The following is a 25940-nucleotide window of genomic DNA, read 5'->3' as shown; positions in this document are numbered from 1 at the left end:
AACCTGAGCCTACAGTACAACCTGAAGCAGTGGATGGACACAGTTAAATAAATCTTTATAATTGATGAGGATGACTTTCTCACCGAGATCTAGAGGAGCGACCTCCTCCAGAAAATGGGAGAAATGGACTCCATACATTACAGTGGAAAAGGATACTACCTTCCTGTGATTTCCTCTGCACCGATAATGGACAACAGACAATATGTGATGTCACACTGTCTTTGTTTGATTTTTTTGTTTAACTTTCTTCTTATGAGTTTTCAAAAATGTGCCCCTTCAGTCAAAAATATGTTCTCGTTGCTCCAGTTGAATGTTTGAGCTTCACTGTATACAATGATGTACTGTATGCGCAGAGTTTGACACTAGAAGGCTGTTTTTTATATTCATTGCTCAAAGTGTAAATTATCTGTGAGCTCATTGAATATTTGATTTTCAGAACCGGGTCAACCAGCATTATTTGTGACATCACAAATAGTTTAGAGGCCAATCCTGGTCTAATATACAGCATACTAAAGTGTGATGTGAAAACTTGAAGCCTCCAGTGCACACACACTGAGAATGGACTTTACAGTGAAGTAGGAGGCAGCTTGAGTCCAGCAGTTAAACTTGTGAAATGACAAATATTTACATGTTCATATACTCTGGACTTTAATGAAGGAGAAGGAGGAGATGCCATTTAAGGAGTGTAAGTGGTAATTATATACTTTCTTCTGCAACAACCATGTCAGACACACATGAGAGTAATTTAATGTATGTCTTAATACATATGTGAGGGGATCTTTGATTTAAAAGTGAAGAAAAGAGAATACAGCCATCTCTGCCTCTCTCCGTACCTTGATCCCTCCCCAGGAGTTGTTGGATAGGAAATCGACTGGTGATGTTACACCTGGTTGGACAGGGTATCTCAGAAGGAAGTCCAGCTCTGCAGGGTTTATTTCTTTATTCATCAGCAGAATCTGGGGACACAACAAACAGGAAGGATTTCCAAATGTCGTATTTCCAGCACAAACCACATTTTCCTTTCCACTTGATTAGATCTGAACAGGGCCGCTGGTCTCAGGAGCAACTGATTCAATGGCATGCCTGTTCTCAGAACAAACCATGCAGAAGATGAGACTGGCTTCCATTCCTACCTGGAAGGCGAGCTGAGCGATGTACGTGAGCTTGTCACACTCAAACAGGCCTCTGGTGGTGTACTGGAAAACTGAGGAGGTGATGCTGTCAATTAGGTTGGACACCCGCTGCTTCAGAGCCTCGTCCGGCTCGGCCTTCAGAACCGCTTTCTGGAAGACCACACTGAATGCCTGAGGACGCACAGGAGCAAGTACACCACTCAATACTGTCTCACTGTCTGACATCAAAGTGTTAGAAGTACCCAAGTAACAACATTGTTGAATATAGAATCACTGAGTCCACAAAATATAAACCGAAAAATCCAATGACTGGGCTGTGTTGTTTAATTATAAATTGGATTATCATGTGTCAGTCACCTCTGACATGATGGATATGATGTGGCTGTCCTAAAGATAAACTAATCAATACAACACTGACTGATTTATAGAAAGCTTTTAACTGTAATTGACTGAAATGTGTTAAAGTTCATGTAAGCCTCTATGAATGTGTTGCAATGCTCTGAGTCTGAGCGATGACGTTATCTTCATTAAACGGACAAAAACAGCAGATTTGCTCATATTTCTATATATACAGTATATTGCTAATACCCCCAACCAGTCTTTATTAACCTGTGCCACTGAGTTCCATTATTGCCCAGAACAAACTGTAAAAAGTTTAAATAAAATCATCTACAGGATGTGAATAAATAACAGTCTTCAATATCTATGTACAGCTGAGATATCTACTGAAATTAGCATGCTTATCAGCTAGCCCCTGCTGTGAATCTCCGTGGTAAGCTACTGTATTCCCCTGCAAGCTTTCCCGGCCCTGGTTTTGGTGCTCATTTCGGCATCGATCCCTGCCAGCATTCCTCACAGGTGTGACATGGCTAACCGAGCTAACTGGCTAACAGCAGCTGACATGCTGCCTCCAATTTGTTTGTAGCAGAATGGATTAAACAGAGTCAATTCTTACACATTGGACCTTTAAAAAAATGTAACTGTATTTTTGTGACCCGTATGAATTGACTATTAGGTCCACTTGGGGACAGCAGAGCAAGCTGTCATTTTATAGTTTATATGGTGGACAGGTTAGCAAACTATTTAGCTCTGTTTTGGTCTCCACCAGCTAGTATGTTGTTTGGTGTTGAGCAGGTATTGTACAGTGGGTTTATCCAGTGTTATACAAGTACTCAAAGGTCACGCTTGAATAAAAGTAAAGATATTGTGTTTAAAATATTACTTTGGTAAAAGTGAAAGTCACCCCTATGAGTAGAACTTGGGTAAAAGTCTTAAAGTATCTGATATTAAATGTGCTTATAGTTAAAGTAATTTTCTGGCAATAAATATACTTAAGTATCAAAAGTACAAGTAAAAGTAAATTATACATTTTACATGAATGTATATATTGTATACTATGGATCATCTGCTTATCAACCTGGCTGATAATTGCAGCGAATATTCAGCAATTCAGAATTTCTGATTACTGGAATCAGTTGTTTTTTTTATCCGATTGCCAATAAAATAAACTGATTTAAAAATGCATTACTTTGGCTCTAAGTGACTAACTAGTAACTAAAGTTATTAAATAAATGTAGTGGAGTAAAAGTACAATTTTTGCCTCCAAAATGTAGTGGAGTGGAAGTACATAGTAGCAGAAAATAGAAATACTCAAGTAAAGTATCTTAAAATTGTGCTTCAGTGCAGTACTTAAGTAAATGTACTTAGTTACATTCTATCACTGGGTTTATCACTGAAAAGAGGTTGATACAGTAAGTGCTGTGAGAGTGAACCAAAAGAGTGAAGCTGTTCACTGGAAAGCCAAAACAATGAGCTCAAAGAGGCCAACACCCTGTGTCGAGCTGCAGAGAACTGCAGGTTTGGGTTCCTCACTTGGCTGCGACTCATTAGTGAGCTCTTTCACAGTGCGCATTTGACCCATTGTTGATATAAAAACATTTATGTGAAGCTTAAAGGATTTACAACTTTAGTGAAAGCCTTTGGTCAATGAGCTGGGTGGCAGCGTAAGGAAGTCAGACAGTATTGACAGAAAGATGAACATGTTGTTGGTTTCGATCTTTTCACTGGACTTGTTAACAAAAAGCAAAGAATAGAATAATGCCAGCCTTGTCCTTCAAACCCCTGGCTGTTGCTAATGAATAGTGTGAGTATCTACAGTATAAAGAAGTTCTTCAAATAGGCTGTTAACAGAGAAACTGTAGTTAAGTTGCCACTGACATGATTTATAAGGTTCAACTTGTTGTGACTATTTTCAGCACAAATCTATTTGTTGTACATACAAAGCAGAGTATGAGTAGACTGAACACATAATTACAAACCAAAGGTGCAGACTCTAGTCAGTAATTTTTTGAATCAGTATTAGTTTTATTAGAGTGTTTGTAAATTTAAATGTAGCTAATGGTCATTATCTTCAGCTCTGTCCTCTGTCATTTCTGCCCGTTTAGCAGAGTCACTTCTGTGTCTACCCTTGCGTGAAGAACACATATTATAACGTATTTCATTTCATTCAAGGTCAAAGGTATATATTCTCTGAATGTGTTTTCATTTGATTATGTTTGGAAAATAACTTGGGCCAGGGCAGCTACCTGCGGAGTCGGGAGTGATTGCAAACCATATCTCAGGCTGCCTCCTCTCAGCGCTCGCTGGCTGACAATATGAAAGACATTACGCTCTACATAACCACATTAGGGAGCCACAAACACAATAAAAGCAGGGCAAAGAGCATAAAACATGGTGAGCAAATGGAAGAAGGAGGGGAGGAACAGAGGAATGAGTGTAAAGAGGGGTCTCACTGAGGGCCCGAGAGGCAGGGAGGAAACATGACGTGTCAATAGACAGTCTACCTTGAGAGAGAACTGGTACATGGGGTGGATTTTATTGAGGTCGTTCATTATGAAGTACAATAAGGAAGCCCGTGCCGCTGCTGGTCGGTAGTGCTCCCGAGCCTCATTGATTTTTGCCTCTGTCACCTTGGCTTCTTTTACCTACAGTAAAGACAGAGCAAACACAAATGAAATCTCATTCATAGACACAAGCATGCATCGGCACAGATATGCACACACTCAGGATTCATCAATCAGCTAATGATGAAATTGTGCACCATCTAATAAAACACCCTCCAGTGAAGAGCAGAGCTATTCCAATTTCACGGTTCCAGCCAAAATGTTCTCGCACTGCGTGGAACACGACAATTATGTGCCTTTTTTTTTAGTAGCAAATGCCTGCGCAATTATGCTTAAGAATGAACATCTGCAAAGGCAGCGCTCATCTCCTCGCTGACAGAATGTCTCACATCATCATACAGTACTTCCTCAGGAGTGCTCTGAAGTATCAGAAACATCATTCTCCTCTAAGGTGACATGTTCTTATTTGCTGTAGGAAAAAAGGGTAAAAAATGAGTAAGAGAGCAGGAAATTCTGCAATACTTCAGATTACTGTAAAATACTGTGTATTTTGTACATACGAATGAACAATGAAATACTTACTGGGTACCTTCAAGTATTTAAAAAAAAAAAGGGATTAATATTTTGAGTTTAGGAGGAATCTTGAAATAATTTACACTATAAAAAATTGCTGTGATGTTTCTCTTCGAGGTGATATCTCGTGATATCAGTACAGAACAGATGCAGAGCAGCAGCCAGCATGATGGAGTCTAAAGGTGAACTCTAAATTAGCATAGAAGATGCCCCCCACCACTTGAAAATCGTTTGTACTCAAACTACTTTGATTATGGTTTGCACTTACAAAATAAGACAAAGAAAAAATGAGTTAATTATTTTTGTGTTTTTCCTTTCAATTTGTGAAAAGGAGTTCAATTAGAAGCTCACACATAGTTATAAGGTCTGAAGAGACTCATGAGAGACACACAGGAGAGAAGCCAGTCAGTTGAGTTTGGGGCAAAACCTTTATCATTGTTCGTGTCTTTTACTGCATATGATAATTCATACTCAGTCTCAGCCTCCTTTTACAATGACTTCAGTATACGTGACACTTTCACCTAGTAAAATAATTATCATAAACATTAATATGAATATGATGAATTGACTTTCACAAACCTGAAAATGAAAAATGATACTGTCACAGCCTGAATGACCTGCTGCCTATCTTTGCCGTTTGAAGGGGGGTATCATGCCTTGCCAGATGGTAATATTAAATTATTATACCAGAGGCGTAAAATTATCGTATTTTGGGGAAAATTATCGTATACGAGTCACAACCATGAGAGCAAATAGGCATAAATGTGTCATTTTCAGAACAGCATTTGAAATAAATAACAGGGCTGATCAAAGCCCTGATGTTTTCTGAACAAAAGTATTGCTTTACATTCTACTCACTGTCCATATTTTGATTCTGTTTTAAGATTATTTTGTTTTCTGTTTGATAGTATTTATTTTGGCGATAGACTATACTGTGTAGTTATACTGTAATAACGGTTTACCCAATATTTTCTTGGTAATAACAGGTCAGGGAGGACTGCTTCACTTTAAAGCCCATACAGGAAGTGTTTAATTTCACAGCCCGTATACACAGCAACTACTTTAATTTATGTATAAAAAGGTGTGATCAGTGGACTGGGTTTATTTTCCCATTTTTTCTTATCCTGTTATCCAGTAACAACATTATTGTACCTCATAATGTAAATACTCAGGAATGTAAAAGATTTACAATCTAAAGTGTCGATAGGAGCAGAAATAATACAACAATAAAAGGAGCTGTAAAGATAAAAAAGAACAGGACCTTTTCTTCGATCTCGGCGGCAGTGCGTTTTGTTGTCTCCAGGTTTTCCACCAGCTCTGTGTCACCCAGGAAGTTCCCTGAGGCAGAGGACAGACGGGACAGCAGGTTGTCCTCCAGCGTCTTCAGAGTGATCTTGAAGCCATTTTGCTGCTTGGTCAGGTCAGACTAATAAAAACACAAAAACTTCCATTTGACAGATTCCACATAATCTGATGAATTCATATTAACAACAAGGATCTCAGATACACCATGTGTTTGCTGTCAGGTTCTTTTCTGGCCACATCGTAATGTGAGGCGGTGGGAGATGTTGAAGGTGTGGGTCAATAAGAGGACATGAATACTGAAGGGCACCTCAAAGGCAGAACTAATCGATATGCTCTGCGTTGGCTATCCGGACCCATGAAGGGAGCGCTCTGGGCTGGATTAGCCAGCTTCCTTCTGGTTGCCAACATCAAACCTCTGCCGGGCGACCTAACCCTAGATGTGATGAGGCCGTCGATTCCAGCAAGAAGGGAAGGAGCTTTGATGGTGAACCACACACATGCGCGCGCACACACTCACACACACACACACACACACACACACACACACACACACGCACGCACACACACATTTTCTTTCACACACTTTTCTCTGATTCATCTGACTCATTATGAATTCAATTATGAACCGATACAGGCAGAATATGCACACACACGGCTCAGCAATAATGGGTTTTACTCACACCTCACCATATGGATTAGAGCACCCCGTCCTCTAATAAAGCTTGAACTCAAACACTTTTTTCTGTCTTTGTTCTAGCTGAAAAAAAAACACAAGCGTCTTAGAGAAACTTTCACTGTTTCAAAGCCTTTGGTTTGAGCGGCGTTGGGAGAACAAAGTCGACGGGGCACGGTTACTTCTCTTTATTGCTTCATCCTGCTTTGTCCTTCATTAGAGTCTGTTGTAGCTCCTTGTTTCTGCTCGATAATGACTTTGCTTTATTGAAGTTTCCCTTAATAGAAGCCTCTTTGACCTTTGAATTGTTGTAATTACGGGAGGGTGGGCTGTTGTGAGATTAGCCTACTCCAGTGTTGTCGGTGACTGATAATAGCTGAGGGTTTTTTGAGCGGCGTGATCCCTGACAGACGGTGGTTATATGTTTCTGGCGCTGCTTGTTTCTGCCCCCGTGTAACCACCGGGGGAGCTGGGAAAGCTGCTGGTGGCAGTGGGGGCGGAGCTGTTCCTCCTCCCTGAGGCATAATGTTCCCATGACAAAAGACATACTTAGCTCAGATCGCGCCGGGGGAGCAGATAGTTTAAGGGATCACACTGCTTAATTGCTCTCTTTATGACAGTATTTCCTATTGCGGTGATGAGAGGTATTTTACACCATTGTTAAAACTAATTGAGCCTCTGCCTTGTTAAATCTTACATGCTCTGAGTTTGACGTTATTACTCACTCTGTAGTTGAAAAGTTCCCCCCTGCCAAAACTGAAAAAAAATGACGTGATTCGTGGCATTTTAAGAAAAGACCTGACATGTGAAGAGAAAAGGAAGAGAATGCTTTTGAGTGGTGGACATTTAACCGAGGACTGTGTGAGTCAACTGTGACCTTCTACTTGCACAGACTGAGTGCTCTTGAGGGGAAAAGCTATCCACACTAAAACATTCCCAACTGGATCCAGTAATGAGTCAGTTTTTAACGATTAGCTTTCCTCTGGCACAATGTTCTTGTAATTACCCTTGCTTGGGAAAAACAAACAATTAACCAGTCAGCAGAACACCCTAATTGGGATTAAAATGAGATATTAAATCTATCATTTTTTAGGCAAATGATTACCAAGTGCCACGGAGCAGCCCTGTTAAGGTAATTTGGGAAGTGGAACATTTTAGTTCTCATTAACGGCGTGTCGGAGCAAACACACACAGATGAGATGTACACATGCTCATATGCGCAGAGGGAGGAGCAGCAGAGGTAGTTATTGTGGTAAAAGGTTGTAGTCTGATCCCTGTGTGCTCTCTCCAAAAAGGCAACTTGACATTTTAAGCTCCTTAGCCCGTCTTTGGCTCGGTTAAATGAGAGCTCTTTCACCCGGTAGTCATCTTACGGCTCAGTGGCAACGCTAACCTCATTAAAGGTATAATGGCACGGAGTCGTTCAGAGAATACAAACAGGTACAGCCAATTTGCACTCTGCTATCAGTCTGATGATTGTTATCAGTCCGGGTTGTTTACTGACAACAAAAAGCCATTCAGCACTTCATTCTATGGGCTGTGTTTTGATAGGAGGGTTCTGGGAGTGTACACAGCCACCCCCCACCCACCCACCCACCTTCAACTTTCAGTGTTAATTAAAATGATAAGTGAGTTCCAGATCTTGTTTTTTTCCCCTCACCCTCCGATCTCAGTGAAATGCTAATTAAACAAGCTTCATTAAATCACATTTCACTTCTTCTCCATTGGATTTTGCTGAGGGGACATCAGGCTTAAAATAACTACGGCATTTTGGCTTTTTTTCCCCCTGTTTATTAAAAATGCTGATTTGTCCATAGATGAAAGCCTACAGGTCTGAATAAAGCGCTGCCTACAGAGGCCCAACGCAAACAAGGACACCTCCAGAAAACCATCAAAATGCAAATAGGATTGTGTTGGAGTAAATCCGCCTGACCCGTTAACAGAGTTCCCACATTATCTTTCGCTCTGATCTCTCGGAGAGACTGCCGTCAGCCAAACATATTCTGAATAGAGAGGGATTTCATGAGTTTCCCTTTCCCCCTCGACTAACAAGAGCTGCATTTAAGGAACAGTGGAAGTGTGTCAATGTGTTGTCTAATTGCCGTGGTACAGTAGCGCCACCGGCCAATCCATTTCAAACAGCTGACATGAAAAGAGCAGATTGTCGATGAGACGAGTGTGAGGCATCATTAGGCGCTGGAGCTTTGATCAAGTGAATTTTGACTTAATTACGAACATTTACATTCACACCGTGGATCATACTGTGGGTATCGTTACTATCTGCTGCTCATTACTCCTCAAAAGTCGGCTGTACAGCTGCCAGGAACATGCTGTATTGTACATAGTGTACAGAGCCGGCCATTAACTCTGACCAGCGATGACAGCTTAAAGCTACAGCTGCTGACGCCGACGCTTATCAGCCGAGTGGAACAACGGCTCTCCCCTGCTCATAGAAGAGGGTCCAAAGTCCACACAACAAAGACAGTCATTTACATTAAAAAGGAAAATGCACCTTAAAGTGTCTCCTATCTGCGTCTCCTTTGATTTGGGAGAGGTGGATGTGGATGTGTGAACATAAATGAGTCTGCCAAAGTGATAAGAAAAAGATGAAACTCCCTTGAGGATAGCATCAAGACACAATTACACAATTCCTGGAGCTCGATGATAAATGAAAGAGTGTCTCAGGAACAGTACCCAGGGTGACTGAGACACAAAGCTAAATTGTTAGTGCTTCAAAAGTTAATGTGATTTTTTGAGTTAGGATTATTGGATTATTGTCTTCGTGGGTGATTCTTCATGGAGGCAACAGACTAACAATCCATGACATTCAAATAAAAAAATACTTTATCTTTTGCTACCGTCTATCATCATTTAGGATGTTGATACTTCAAACTTAGCAGTTCATGAAAGCTTTTGGATGATCTGTTTATTTGTCGGGTGGGTATTAAATCATAGCCAAAGCAGGTAGTAGTTTTGGTTTAACAGCAGTAGTATTGTTGGTATACACTGTTTCTTGTAATAACCTGTGCATGTTTTACTTCAGTTTCTGCAGATTATTTTTATTAATTAACAATGAATAGAATAAATGTGTAATGAGAAAAGGGTCTTGCATAGTGACAAACTATTTGTATTTAGCCCCAGACTATGCAGTCCTCTTAGCTCTACGGAGCATTTTAATGTCTTTCAACTGACTTGTTTTGGTTGTGCAGCCCATAACCTCACTGTTTTGGTTCTCTCACCGCTCTCGTCAGCATGATTTACAGCAGGAGCAGGCCCTTGTTTTCAATGAAAATGCTTAAATAAACTCACTGTGCACTACCTGCTCAGCATCAAACAGCAGACAGACACAGATGGACAGAGTTGGTAGAGACTAAGACTAAAAGAAAGCTGGAAAACTAAATAGGCTAAGAGATTAGAGAAAAAAGAGGATGAATACTAAACTTGTAAATGTGTTTTAGGTTGGTATGTTACCAAAAAAATAAATCATTGCTGCTTTCACCTTTAATATGTGGCCATTCACTGGTGTTTTGTCTGTACACAGTATATAAAGTAGCTACTTAATCATACAAACTGCTTTATCATGAAGGGACAATTCATCTGCTTCAAATGGAGCTGAACTACAGAGAGTTCCTCAATAAATGCAGATGGTTGACAAATGAAAGAAAATCCATGAATAAAAGAGTGGAGAACAAATGCAGATGCTCTCTTACATTGCACAAAGGCTCACTGAAGGGTTTGATGAGTGGGAAAACGGTGTGAATAGCATGATACGGCCTTCACCGCCACCTGAGCTCAACCCAGATGATCATCAACAGTGTGGAGGACTTCCTAGCAACATGTTAGACAGCACTCTTGTCCACCACCATAATTATAACCAGATTAGACAATGGTCCAGTCCCTATAGAGTAGGGCTGAATGATTTATCGTTTTCTGATCAAAATTGCAATTTCAGACAACGCGATCATGTGATCGCCAAAGCTGCGGTTTTTGCAGCGCTACTGACTGACCCAGGATCTGTTGTGTCAACTATTTTACACATACACGCCGTCTCCCTACCATCCTGCCAAGCTCACCAATCAGAAGCGGCATGCTACTCGTGGACAGGTCACGCTAACCAATCAGTATTAACCTGCTCCTTAACGTGTTCTGAAATGGCTTCAGCTGGACCAGAAGCGGAGTTAGGGGATTTAATCCCCAAGAAATACAGCACGTCGGTCATTTGGGAGTATTTCAGGTTTGAGGCTGCAGACGTGCACCAGAAACAGGTACTGTGCAAAACCGCGCTAAAGTTGCAACATCCAGCGGAAACACAACCAATTTATACCGGCACTTGAAAAATCACCACAGGCATTTTGCATGACGAGTGCATGACGAAAAAGTCCGGTGACAATGATACTCAGGCCCACTGTAGCAAACAGACTACAATTACAGCATCGTTTGCAAGTGTAACTCCGTATATAAATATCATATAGTATCCGTTAATAAATACATTTGGAAGCAATTTTTAACTTTAGTTTTCATCCTTGCATTAGAGAAATAGCATTTAATGTTTTAATGTTACTGTACATTGTGAATATTGCACTGAAGCTTGATTTGAAGGAAATCGTGAATCAAATCGAAATATCTGCCAGAAAAATCACAATTAGATCTTTTCCTAAAATCATTCAGCCCTAGTATAGAGTGGTGTAGTGATGACGTATTTTCATAGGCCAACCCGCCCTGGTTCCCTCTACAAAAAGCCTATGGGATTATTGAATTGAATTTTGGATTATTGTAGAAAATAATCTCTGTGGCAAACACAAGTTTATGATACTGACACACTTTGTTCAGCAGGATCTTCATAGATGAACACCAGTTTGTGATTTTTGAAGCCTAAATTAAATCTCTAGCAGTAAAAAGCTAATGTTAAACATCACCACTACTAAGCATCTTACTACACAATTACTATACAGGTTTTCTATAAACTGATCAGTGTACAAGTTGTAAAGTCAGAGTCAGAATAGTTTGTAACTAAAGTGGGCCTGTAAAGATGGACTAGTGCGTAGATGAGTCTCCGCGTTCCCTGTGATGACGTTTAATGTCCCCGACAACCTCTGTAGTCTCATTTACACACTTGTTAGCAACCGCTAACCGTTTTTAACACACAGAAGAGCTTTATAATTAAACTAGGGACATTTGATGATGTGTTTTATGTCATAGAACAAAACGTTTGAATATGTTCAGCCACACTAACCACACATCTTAGTTCAGACAGTTAACTGAAAACCAAATAAACAAACCCAAAGACTTGAACCAGAAGTGCTACTTCGACTCATCACTACAGTACTCTATTTCCCCTCAAATGCCTGAGCCCTGAACCTTCACAGACTTAGTTGTGTCAAGTGCTTTGGTGTGAGAGGCTGCAGGATAAACAGAAGTGATACGAATGGGATGAATGCGAAACATCACGGTACCTTGACAACACCAAAACATGTTACGCATGTTTTTGTGACTCTTTTTTACATTTTATTCTTTCTTCTTGGCGTTTTGGTGTGAAACACTTTTTCAAGTCACTTAAGGAACTGTGTCCTCCAGGCTTTTGCCTTAAAGTGGATGAAAGGTAGTTGCCAAATAATGCATTTACTCATGTATGATAAAACAGCATCATACACTTACATTTAAACTTATTTTTCCTTGTAGTTGCTCCTACCATGTTCAAAAATTGCTATGAACTGTGGGTAATTCCCTCAGGCAACAACCTTATGCAGATTTTTTCCTTTAATTGGAAGCATCTGAATGTCTCTTTTCTACTGTGATTACACATCACTTGCAAAATATTTATATCTAGATAACTGATTTGTTGGGGGCAACTTGGCAGCAGTGGAAAAAAAAATTGGAGCACAACATTGATATATCACCACTTTTTCAATTGCTATGGTGAGGTTAAAGCAAAGAGTTGCTGATTTACACATTCAGCAGTTGTAGCGGAAAACTTACACATCATTTGGAGGCATGTCTCTGCTCAGCAAACATTCACTCTCTTTTAGCTCTGTTTTGGCTCATTAGCAGCCGGCTATGGAACTCCCTGCCTGGAGATCTCAGGCAGGCAAACTCAGTATCCTCTTTTAAATCTCTTCTTAAAACTCACTTTTACATTATGGCTTTTTCTTAATTGATGGTAATTGCTGTAACTATTTAAATTGTTTTAAATATTATATCTCTGTAGGGGCGGCTGTAGCTCAGTGGGTAGAGCAGGTGACCAGTGACCAGAAGGTCGCTGGTTCAAAACCCCGGCTCCCCTGGGCGGAACTGAGCTACATGCCGAAGTATCCTTGAGCAAGATACTGAACCCCAAAACTGCTCCTGGCGCGCAGTTGGCACCTTGTGTGGCAGCCCTGGCCTCCGCCCTATGTGAACTGGATTTGGCCCCAGTAACCCGCAACCCCCCCTGAAAGGGGCGATAAAGCGGCAACATCTCCGCGACCCTCACGGAAAAAGCGGTAGATAATGAACTGAACTGAACTGATTATATCTGTTTGGATTTTAACTAATTATTTTATCTGTTTTATTGTAAAGCACTTTGTAACTTGTTTTTGAATGTCTCTGAATACGACACTAGAGAGTGCTGAGAGTGAACTAATACAGTAAAGTTGTGGTTTAGACAGCTAAACGATGAGCTGATTTTCGCTGTAAAGCTCTGCAAAGCCAAGTGGAGCTGCAGATACAGGTGATTATTATCTGTAGGGTCTTTCAGGTTAGCACATTTTTTTCATAGTGACAGTTAATATATTATTATAAAACATCTATTATAGCTGCTTCAACAGCACACAAATACGAAGGTATGTTGGTATTTTAAGCTAAAAGCATATGTGGTTGAGATTGTATGGTATTGGAGTGATGGTTTCACACGGCACACACTCAGAGCTCAGCAGCAAATCAAGTTCTGAATTCAACATAAATTGTTGCAATAGTAATTGTTTCCTTGGAGCAATATGCAGATATCCCTTATTTGGACATGCAAACATTTGGGTGGCATTGTTTGTACAGGAGTCAAATTAAAGGGACTATGTGGAATTTTCTAGCACACAAACAAAACTCATGTCTGCATTCAATGTTACCGTAACGTGTATGTGATGAATGGATTTCCTTCCATAAGAAACATTCGCAAAACCAATTTTTAACGAATTTTAAATCCAAAATTGTTTACATCTATGTTTTCCAGCTAGCGGTCTTCATCTTGTCTGTCTTTGTTGGTGGATTGCTGCGTGTTACACCTCCACCTGCAGTTCAGTGGAATAGTGAAATCATTGGCAGGAATGTGTATCGTTTCAGATATCAGCATGCATGTGCCATCTGTACACGTATGAGATTAACTAAAGGGGGGACACACTCACAAAAAAAGGCTCCTCTGTGCTAGCACAAGTTTAAAACGCCACAGGGAACCTTTCATTTGTAGACAGAAAAAACAAAACAAGAACTGTTAACTGTGAAGTGTCTTTGTGTACCCTGAAAAGTGCTATATAAAATAAATGTATTATTATTATTATTATTATTATTATTATTAACTGTTTACCAATTTTGGAAAACAGTCAAAAAATTGTAATACTGATTAAAAATGAATATGAATGTACATTTAATTCAAAAACACTACTCAATGCACTTTTTAAGATGGTAATCTAATTTCCTGAGTACTATGTATGTCATGTGAGCACACAGGCACCATGGGCATACAGTGATAGATTGAGACACACACGCACACACAGACACACATGCACACATAGCTGTACAGCGTCCCAATCTCCCTAAGTGAGGGACCCAAAGCCCCATAATTATCACACATCCACTTAGTTTGCCGTTAATCAAAGGCGCCAGCTGATTGTTTTGGAATCAAAGAGCCCGGACCTGCAGCCTCTTGTGATGTTTAAAGACAGGCGATGTTTTCTCGCTGACATGTCGTGTTAAAAAGATGGATAATGACGAGCCAGAGTGCTACGCCAGGCTTCTGCAGGCCCCTGACTCCTCTGACTGTTTCTTTTAATTACACCTGCACAGAAGAGATGTTAGGAGAGAAACTCAAAAGAGTCAACGTGGAACAGTTGTTTGTTCTCTGATAGCACCCGAAGACTGTGACAGATACTCCTTTCATGTCTGCTCAGGTTCACTTTTACATTCCTGCGACACATCAGATGAAAAGCGATGTGTCAAAAACGCCTCTCTGTTGTTAAATAGCTGTATCAGGTGGTGTTTCTCTCCACTTGTACTGATACTGTGACTTCCTCACCTTCAGCTGTTCCAGGTCAGGTCTCTCCATGCTGACCACCGCGGCCAGCAGCTGGTCCTCCAGACCGTCTCTGGTCACCGTGAAATTTATCAAGGTGCACTGGGCCTGCAGCTCCGGCTGGTAATGAGGGCTGGCAAGCTTGGTGTGCAGGATGAGTCGGAAACTGGGGTTGTACTCGCACTCCTTGTCTCCGATCTTTATGTACCTGGTTGGGTAAATGAGGGCCGAAAAGATCAATGACAGTTGATAATTGGAAGTAAATGGAAATCTGGTTCTTTATTTTATCAACAACAAATCCCATGAAAACATCGAAAACCAACGCACTAGTCCGTCTCTTAATACTTTCTAACTTCCTGTCTCTGACCTGAGCACAATGAAACTTGAAAAACAGATCACAAATATATATAATAGTAGCAGTAGTAGTAATAGTATATAATAGTTCCATTTTTAAAAAAGGCTCAGTAATTTCCTGAAACAGCTGAACACTGAAGCTTTTAGCAAACATCTCTAAAACAGGAGGGAAAAGGATTTGTTGTGGACTATTTTCAGTGATAGATTAATACACATCTGGCACTCTAGTGAGTATATGAGTCTCTGATTGTCACTTTCATTATTTTATATCAACTTAAACTGCCTGATTAAGATCCACAGTACTGCAATTTCCTTAAAATTCTGGGGACTTGGGGAACATTTTGTTTTATAACTGAGAAAATCATGCCAGAATAGTTGCACAGTGGCTGAATGAGTACATGGGAAATATGGAAATAATAATGCAACTTATTATGAAGAAAAGGACAAGCTGACTTATTGCTACAATGAGTTGCTTTAATTACAGTATCGATTGTAAATCAATCCTTTCTCAATTTAATTATGACTTAGAGGGCTGAAAACAGTATCTTAATGTTGTCAGTATGTTACTTTATTGTTTATTTAGTCAAACTGGATCTAATATGCATGACTGAATCTGTTATATGTAACAGTACACATTTTTCTTCAGATGAAATATAAAGTATCTAAGCTTGTACTATCTCTTATCAAAACTTGAAATTATTTTATGGTCATTACTTCAATTACAATTCAAAATACAATTACTTCAAAACTGTCACTCTGTCCTTTCATCGCACTGAGATCAGGGTTTCTGGGTCATATCGGGATTCTTATGGTTGTTTTTAACTTCGCCAAGTCCTTGTGACAGCAGCACCAACAGTGATAAATATCTCTATATATATATATTATATAAAATATATAAAAAGAACTTCAATTTCAAATCTTGCACAAAATATATAAATTTAGGAACTTTCAATGACCCCTGTCTGTTCATGTGTATTTTTAAAATCTTTCAAGGTTCTTTGCACTCAAATTCACAAACTTTCAAGTATTTCTCAAGGACCGGTGGGAACCTGGTTCATAGCTCGATAGCTCGGTTGTTGCTAGTTTACTTTATTTTTTTATGTCATTTGTCTGATGCATACAGTGGGTACAGTATGTATTGGTCTAGAATCTGGATCTGAAACAGCTGTTCACAGTTGTTACAAAGTAGAGTTCGACCAGAACTGTTGTACTGTTAATATTTTGACTGGAGCTGCAGTCATCTGTCTCTTCATTAGTTTAAATTACACTTTCATGGTGGGAAAGTGCAACTGATGTGTGTTTGTTGAGTATGTTCTGTTATTTACAAGTGTATTATACCAGTATCAGTATTATACCACAGTGTGACAATGAACTTTTCAATCAGATGAATGACTAACAACATTCTGCATTGCATATTTTATGAACTCAAATGAATGTTCAGTCAATTATAATTTCCATAAACAACAAGCAGTATTGATCCTTTCAACTTTAGAACGAACGGCCTAATATTCATTGTGAATTAAGTGTCTAGATGACATTTTAACAAACAAATAAAACAACAACAAAAACAACTAAACTATTGAAGTGATTGACAGGAAGTCTCTGCCAGCTCATTATCTCATCTGCTCTGTCCCAGCCACATACTAACTTTTCTGTCATTTAAAGTCCACCCACTCCCTCCTGCCCTGAAGTAAGCCCCTTTCAAACTGTACACCATCACCTGACCTTCCCCTCCCACCTTCCCCCCAGTCAGCCCTGCAGTACACAATACACCGACCCATTTCCACTCATTCTCTGCCAGGTCTGTCTACCATGTTTCCAGCCTATTTTTGGCCTCTCTGACCTCTTTTTGGATTTGTTTGCCTGCCTGGTTTTGGCCTAGGCCTGCCTAAACTGAGTTGTACACCTGAGTTCAAAGCTGTTTCCCTACTTTGCCATTACTGCATCACTACATGTGGTGAGCTCTGATTAGAATAGACAGTCCTGTTCATTCTCCTAATTGTTTTTGTTTTTTTCCGACTGACTTAATTAAGCTGTTATACAGTCAGAGGAAACTGAAAATTGACTAAATGATGTGTTTTCAATACTAAGTGCCACAGGCAGAACCAAAAACACTCAGTTTCAAAGTTTATTCTTGATCTTGGACATAGCAACTCAGCTGTTTTGTTGGAAAGGTTGAGTGGTTTCCAAGGTCATTAATAAACTTTGAGACTCAAATTTTAAGCAGACATTCTTAAAATACTCAGAAATAATGTTTACTCATTAATCTCCATGACAAATGGTGATGAAGATATGGGTGACATTCTTTGCTCTTCTTTCAATGAAATAAACTCCAGTTCTGACTGAACTGATGCTATAGCAGCTACGCTAACCTCTGGAGGAGCCGCCATTATTGTTCTCAAACAAACAGTCGCTTCTCACTGGTCATCACATCTAAACCACATGATCTCTCCAATCCAGCTGCCTCGCAAGGTGAACTCAATGGAACTTGAGGTGAGATTGTTTTGTCAGCAGGTATAAAAAAGTAAGGTTCAATACCCAGCGCTAACTCACATGTTAAGTAGTTAGTAAAAGGCAGAAGCGTCCCTTACCTTCCCTTCTTAATGGTTTCTCTGCCCAGCAGAGGTCCAAGAACAGGATCCAAATTTTCCTCCAAGTTCTCTATCAGAACCACATCACCTGCTGCCAGTGCTCTCTCTATGGCGTCCAAGTACCTTTCAGGGCAAAACAGCAGAACCCCTCTGTCAGAACGTCCTCCAAAACATGAGCATGTGCACATTTCACCGTAAAGCCTCTTACCCTCTCTGTCCGATGCGGATGACACGTAGGTTTTCACCGTATTTGTTTTTGATCCACTTGATGCCTTGCAGCTGGGGGTCCACCATGAGGGGCCAACGCTGGCAGGAAGTGAGAATGGTGGCGTTCTCAGTGGACATCCTGTCAGCAGGCAGCCCCTCGTTCTGCCATGCCGCGATGTCTGCGTCATCCGTCAGCATGGTCAGAGGGTCCAGGTCAGGGGTCACTGGGATGGGAACCTTACAGATGGTATTGATGAGTGTGTATTTTAATTCTCTTTAGTAGTGTCTCCTATTATGAAGCTGGATTTATACTTGACCAGCAGTCATGGTGGTAATTAAGCAAATGGGTTTTGATTTATTGTTTGGTGTTTGTTCACCCATCGATAGCATCAGTGCAACACAAGACACATCTATAAATCACAGTACTGATCAGGCTGTATTTGTTTTGAATAATTCCTGGAACTAAAATGATAATACTCAAAGTTCATTGAACCTTTCTTGCACTTACTTTACTTTGTTTTCATATCGCCGGCTGACTAATGGTCAGAGGTTATAAGCCAGTTGTAACAGCTGCACAGCAAGTCCATGAGTACTGTATGCAATACTGCATTAGGTCAATGCTGGCCAGGCAGCTGGACATGTCAGCTCATAGATGTATTAAGAGAGCTGGATTTGGCAGAAACCTGGGTTCAATTGCAACCTTTGGCTCTTTGCTATATGAATGAATGAAGATTTTATTTTCGTGTCTGGTCATTTACATAACGTATCCCTAATGGAATTATTCAGACACATTCACTTACAGCAAATTATTAGCATATTATATGTCAACCCCTGTTCTAACGCCCTTCCCCGTCTGACTCTTCTAGCTGTCCTGTCACAATAGAGGTTAAAAGTCCCCAAAAAATAATCATTAAAAAAAAATTAGAAAAACACAGAAAGAGTGACTGCTCATTTGTCCCAGTGGTCAAATACAGTACTGCAGCTAAACTCCCCAGCTGCCCAGAAAACATTGACTGCCACTGCAAGAGTCAACACCTCAAATTATGACTCTTTGTATTCATTTTTTATCCATGAAGGTTTCATGATTTTAAAACTTAAGAGGATAGGAAAGTAATTTCTGAATGTATGACATCATCCAAGTGTAAAGCCAATGGGATGAGCAAGACTAGCAGGGTAGCCACACAATGTTGAAGTAAAACAGAAAGCCCAACAACTTTTATGGCTTATGTGTTTGGCCAGCAATGATCAAAGTGACCATTTTGGAGTCCATCATCCAGTTCTTAGAATAAATCCCTATGTAAGTTTATAAGGACCGTTTGAGTTGTGATTTTACTCTTTGTCTTCATTTTGTCATCCAAACCTTCACTTTGCCCAAACTGGAGCTTTGTTTAAAAACTGCCCGACCGCCTGACCATCTATGCTTGTAGCCCAGTCTGACCTATTCATAATCAACTGCACAGATGATGGCTGGAAGTAAAATACAAAACCCAAGTTTAATTTAAAGTCTTCATGCTCAATGATCCCAAATCTGCATCAGCAAATTGAAAACTTGTAGAGGCAGTCAGAGTTGACAAATGTGAGTTCTTGACATCTCCAACATGTTATTGTATTCACCAACATTTTTGAGGGGGTGCATGACAGGTATCAAACGTAGTGTGAATCCCACTTGAGGTCACCTACCTTCATCTGACTGAGATAAGGCCTCCAGGTGTTGTCCATCAGCTGGAGCCTGTAGCGTTTGGTGAAGTATCCCAGGTAGGAGATGAAGGCAGTGATGAGGAGGACGTCCCCACAGAGAGTCCTCTCCTGTTTCTTGAAGTTTTCTACAGCCTCTGCCCAGCGGACGTTTTCTGAAGCTAGACCTCCCACCTAAAACACGGGGACAAACCAACAGCACATTGTTTTGTTTCACTGAAACATTACATTACTACAGCATATTCCCCAGGGCCATCCTGTAAAATCACATCTAAATGAATCTACAGCTGCCGTCATCGATGCACAGCCTCATGAACACCAGGAAATCTCCAGAACAACGGTGCCTTGCTACCTTCAAGTCCTTTTTTTATTAGGTTTTCATATCCTTTATCACCTCTCTGCTCGTATACCAACACCTCGACTCTTTACTGCAGCAATGAACCAATTTCCCTTCAGGGATCAATAAAGTTCGCCTTAATATCGTATCTCTTCCAAACTTGAGAGGCACTACTTTGGTACAGACTGTAACTTCTCAGCATACATCATCACTGAAACACTGTACACTTCAGCATGTCGACAGCATTTGCATGGATATTTGTGATTGACTAGCAGATGAGCACAACCTCTCATCCTTTTGTTGCTCCTGTCAGGCCTTTTGAAAACTTCCTCTGAATAATTTAGATTATCATACTAACAGTGTCAACACTCATCTTTTTGTTGTGCTGCTGTCAGCAGGAGATTTACACACCGGCAAATGATGGTGGGATGTATATGTGTGTGTGTGTGTGTGTGTGTGTGTGTGTGTGTGTGTGTGTGTCTGTGTGTGTGTGTGTGTGTCTGTGTGTGTGTGTGTAAACATATGAGTTGTGCACCTAAGAAACAGACAGCAACACTATCAAGCAGAGATAACAAAAATCTATTTTGGGTATACTGTATGTGTGTATAAATACAGGTTTATGCAAATTATCTTAGTAATCACCTGTGTTCAATTTTAGTTGTTACATTTGTTTTTGATTGTCACTTATACTCCTTTTATACTGTATATACAGTATGTAAAGTAAAGCTGCTTGAAAAAGCCAAATTAATCAGATAATAAACTACATACATAACTTGTATCCAGCAACAGAAGAGTAGACAAGACTAAATTGCTACAGCCATGCTAGCAGCTCTGTGAGGCTGTGCTTTGAGCTAAATGCTAATGTGAGCATGCCAACATTCTCACAATCATAATGTTAATATGCTGATACTAAGCAGGTATAACACAATATTGTACTATTATACTACTATTATACTAATAACTCTAATTATTGTTTGGTCCACTTAGCTAACACTTCTAAAGCCGTGAGTGTCTCCAGTGCATCAGTTATTCTGATACTAGTTCAGAAGTATCGGCCATAATTTTCAGGAATTCCTTTCCAGGAATCTCATGGATATAATGAGAGGAAACCCAGATTAATGTTACATTCAAAGCTACTGATGAAGAGAAGGCCATTATACCTAATTAGGTCATACTACACATTATTTAAAAGAAGGTTGTGTATATAATGAGAAGAGTCCAGATGAAAAACATGGTTTGTAGTGTCGAGGAAAAAAGGAGGGGGAAGTCAGTGACCAACATCTCGTCTGCTCATTCGGCATTTATTGCATGCACTATTGAGACGGTCTCTAACTTCAGCTTGTCGTTTTCCATCTACTTTGAAGTCGTGCAATTTGCCAGGCTTCACTATCAGACCATGAGGTTTGAGTATGAGTCAAGTTTTATCCTGTACAGCACAGCAAATCTGTTGAAGACTGGTGATGAGTTAATGAGGATAAACCAAGTCAAATGTCTAAACATTGAAAAAATTATCTAAAATGTGCTCTTATGCTGTACGTTTACATGTTTATCTTTGATAGACATCAGAGACTCTGATGACAGCAGTAAAGGGTTGTGTGAGGTGTCTGAAATATTAGTGAGTGAAAATTCAGATACTGTTTGTAACTGACCTGATGCGTTGTCTGTTTACATTCTCTTCATGTATTATTATTGATTTCAAACCCGACTAAACATACGTATGTGCATCTAAGAGAGAGAGTCACAGTAACAAGCAGGGACAAAAATAGTTTGGGTATACAGTATATTATGTACAAGCTTGAACACATCTGTATCCATGTAAGAGAAGGAGCAGGGTGGGACAGATGGGAAAGACAGAGTGCCTGTGTTTGTCTGTGTGAGTGTGTGTGAGAGAGTGTGTGAGTGTGTGAGAGTGTGTGTGTGTGTGTGTGTGTGTGTGTGGTTGTGTAGCTGATGCTCTGCGTGACCCCGCTGTTGCCCTCCTCACCAGACGGTTGGCCAGGGAAATGGTGCGTGCGGTTGATTCTGCTTCCTGTTGGCACTTGAGCTTGTCTGCAGTGGCTTTCTCAAACTTGGCTGTCAGCTTGGCCAGGTTCTCATTAAGGTGCTGATAGGCCACACGGACACGTGCGTACACACATGCACACACACAAAAAAATTGGCACGTGTTAAAATACAGCATGGTCATGAGGAATCTTCAAAGACAAAGAACAAAGATAGCTAAAGTCTCTCTGTGAAAGAAACTTGGGAGTGTGTGAAAGTTGGGTAAAACTTATCATTCCCTCCGCTATGGATTTATTTGGCATATGGAAGCAATTAGCACAAGGACAAACAGGATTAATCGGTGGAGAGGCACACAGGTTCAGTAGATTAGTTTGAGGATTGCTAATTCCCCTTGGCTCCGAACCCTCTCTCCGCTCAAGCGATCTGACTGAGGGCTGAAAAATGACAGCAGAAGTCATGCTGGATCTTATTAAGAGTCGTCACTCTGCACTCTGCAGGGTTTGATGTAAGCAGCAGCCGCCGCCGCAGCGTCCCGAGCACCGCGCTCTGCCGGGGCTCTCTGGCGCTCTGATGTGCTGAATGTCAAACGGCACTGAGAAACAATTATTTACAGCTGCTTTTATCAATAGGGTTTTTAGGTTGATGGATTTGGTTTTAGATTAATGAACAGTAAAAGCTTTTAATGGCACTAACACCAGCTTTGTATTGATGAAATGCTGGTGGTATATCATTACTGGCATAGCTCATGTGTCAACTGTCACTCAAGCCTTGATAAAATAATTAATATCCTGAATTTTGGCATCAGCTCATAGCCTCTGGTGGTTGTTTTTATTTTATTTCTGTAGCATCAAATTCTTATTATGACAGACGAGACATTTGACATTTGATAGAGGAGCTTATCCACAGTGATGTCTCTGAAATCTTTCACAGCTAGGTGCAGAGATATTTGGCTTTCACAAGTCATTTTTTCTGTTTAGTTCAAAACCAATAAAGTTTTAAGACACTCTTTAGTGTCTGTGTCAGTGTGTTTCTGTGTCAAAGAAATGATGAGAAAACAAGAACAGGACTCCAAAGGAAAATAAGTCCTTTCTTTAATAAAATGGTAATACGATTTCATAGAATATATCCTCTGGATTTGAGATATTGAAATTGCCTTGTTTCAAAAAAGATACTTGGCATAAAGCAAATAAACTTTTCATTTCCTGTATCATCAGTCCAATGTGATGGCTTACATTGATCTTGCCCTTGATGGCGGCTAGCTTCTCCTGCGCAGCAGCCAGCTCCGCGTTGGCCTTGCTCAGAGCCTGACGCTTCGGCTCCACCTCACAGTAAACCTCATAGAACTTGACGATGTTTAAAACCCAGGAGCACAGGCCGGCAGCTGCGTTTGACTTGGAGGCCACCAGATCTGGCTGGAACTCAGGATCCTGGAGAAGATCAAAAAGAGGAACAAACAAGTGCACAAATAAAAATGAAACCACTGATCAAACTAGGGCCGTCATGCCAGTGCCTAACTCATGCTCAAACCCAAAGCCCCCCCAAAAGACATTATATAGTTACATTACATTATATTAGTAACTGACGATTATTTTCATTGTCAGATTATCTGTTATTTTATCAATTAATCGATAAGTTGTTTGGTCGATAAAATGAAATAAAATGGTGGAAACAGTTGATCAGTGTTTCCTGAAGCCCCAAATGACATTCTAAAATGTCTTGCTTTGTCCAAAATTCGAAAATATTCAGTTTACCGTTACAGAGGAGGAAAGAAACCAGAAAATATTCACATTTAAGTAGCTTGAATCATCATCAAAATAGATGGCAACTAATTAATTAATCATCCAGTTGTTTGTCTAATTAAACATGGTATGGCTCTGAAAAAAGATGATGAAGGTTCTCAGTCATCCAGGTCATGGTAAGGTCTAAGTGCTGTATCGTAGGCAGGGAGCACTTAAAACCTGTGGCTACCAAAACTGGACCTTTGTCTTCGTCTTAAAGATCCAGAGCAGACAGAGAGGAGGAGACGAGAAAATGTAACAACACCGTCATTCCCTATGAATATCTATATGAATCCTATAGGAATATCTGAGAAACTCAGGAGGATCTTTAATAAACATCCTATCCTGGTTCACTTCAAACCAACCAAGACGCTGAGGCGGAAACTTGTCCATCCTAAGGACAAAACACCCAGGCAACAGAGTAATGTAGTTTATGCTGTTCATTGCAGTCAGGACTGCACAGATTTGTACATTGGGGAGACAAAACAACCTCTCCATAAACAAATGGCACAACACAGGAGGGCCAACTCCTCAGGTCAAGGCTCTGCTGCCCCCTTACATCTGAAGGAGACAAATCATTCCTTTGAGGACAACAATGTAAACATGTTGTCCAGAGAAGACAGGTGGTTTGAAAGAGGAATAAAAGAATCCATCTATGTCAAACTGGAACCACCGTCTTTGAACAGAGGAGGTGGCCTACGACATTACTTATCACTCACCTACAATGCAATACTGAGTTCTCTCCCCAGACAGCTTAACAACCATTCACACCTGGGCTCACCTAGCCCTAGCAACCCACATGAAGGCCGGTTGGGTCAACGACCCACAATTGGCCCTAATGACTCTGAAACTCAGAGCTCACACGTGTCCTTAACGACTCTGTAAGGACACTCCCACACAAAGCTTAAAAGCCTGCAGCTCCCCTCCAGTTAGTTAGAACTGAAGAAGCCTCTTGGATGAGAGGTGAAACGTCTTCTAGAAACTGAAACAAGTCCAGTTGACTATGATACAGCACTTAGAAGGCTCTGAAAAAAAGGATTTCTGAACAGTCCTGAAAAGTCAAAACATAATCTTTCATCATGACCAGAACTTCACCACATTAAAATTATTAGACAACTGCACTTTCAAGATGGGTCCAACTGCATAACTCATGTCTGGGGACCCCAGGTCTACAAGCCAATGGAAAAAGCCCAGGGTCCACATACATGAGATGTGTTGACACAGAGCTGCCAAGCGTCACGCTTTGAGTGTGACAGTCACGCAATTTGACCCATTCTCACACCACACGCCACACTTGACATTTCTCACGCCTATATTTCCCCATTCAATACTCTATATTTATTTTTTTCATGATAATAAACTTTGGTCCTCGCGCAATGCCGTAGTTCGAGTAACTCTGATTGACTGACTGAGATAACCAATCCCAGACCAATCCACCAGTCCTTTGTGCCTAAATCTAACCAACCACGGAAGGCACCACGCAATATAAACCAATCAGAAGCAACGTAAGGCGGGTCTTGGCGTCTCTAACGATCTTTCACACACAACAGCGCCGACATTTAAAACCCACTCGACGTTCTCCTGCTTGCTAGAAGACGGACGGTAGGTAACTACCCAATTTTGATCACACAAAATTATTGAAAATTGGTTCACTTTTTAAATATTTTTACTAGTTTGATGTTTACGTAGGACAAATGTTGCTCTTTTATCTGTATTAATAATACTATTATTATTATTAGACCCCCCTAAAGGAACCCACAGAGTCCCTGGAATCCACTTTGGCTGTGTCCGAAATCACCCCCTACTCACTATATAGTCCACTCAGGGTTCAAGGTGACTAGCATTAGGAGGCCACAGTGCAGGGAGAGCAGCTGGCATGGAGGTGAGGACATCAGTCTTAAGGTATAAATCGACGTTAAAACAGGCCAAATCGACGTTTTAACAGGCCAAAATTTACACATCCTTACTCTAAAGTCTCACTCTTGTCAATTTCTGAAACTTGGCAGCCCTGGTTGACATGACATCAGATTGGATCCTGAGCTCTGTTTGCCACAGAGAGAAAGCCAGCTAGACAGCTAGCTAAAGCAAAAGGTGCTTTGTTAATTTAAGCTAGCTGGGGAGATAAACATAGGT

At 40.5% G+C, this 25940-nt stretch overlaps 1 protein-coding gene across 4 annotated transcripts in view; it reads right to left on the bottom strand.

Moving 5' to 3' along the window:
• Positions 1-25940, bottom strand: part of dnah9 (dynein, axonemal, heavy chain 9) — a 174669-nt gene that overhangs the window by 33366 nt on the left and 115363 nt on the right. For all 4 annotated transcript variants that reach the window (XM_073489481.1, XM_073489483.1, XM_073489484.1 and 1 more), the window contains 10 exons: positions 23262-23456; positions 22013-22132; positions 19677-19865; positions 17998-18233; positions 17790-17912; positions 14848-15052; positions 5871-6035; positions 3977-4117; positions 1134-1304; positions 834-956 (listed from right to left, as the gene is read on the bottom strand). In XM_073489481.1, the coding sequence (XP_073345582.1) occupies positions 834-956; positions 1134-1304; positions 3977-4117; positions 5871-6035; positions 14848-15052; positions 17790-17912; positions 17998-18233; positions 19677-19865; positions 22013-22132; positions 23262-23456 (1668 nt within the window). The remainder of the gene's footprint in view (positions 1-833; positions 957-1133; positions 1305-3976; positions 4118-5870; positions 6036-14847; positions 15053-17789; positions 17913-17997; positions 18234-19676; positions 19866-22012; positions 22133-23261; positions 23457-25940) is intronic.

Source organism: Pagrus major, chromosome 20 (genome assembly GCF_040436345.1).
Source record: "Pagrus major chromosome 20, Pma_NU_1.0".
In the NCBI taxonomy this organism is placed as follows: domain Eukaryota; kingdom Metazoa; phylum Chordata; class Actinopteri; order Spariformes; family Sparidae; genus Pagrus; species Pagrus major.
The sequence above is the reverse complement of the archived record's forward strand: the minus strand, read 5'-3'. Positions and strand labels throughout refer to the sequence as shown.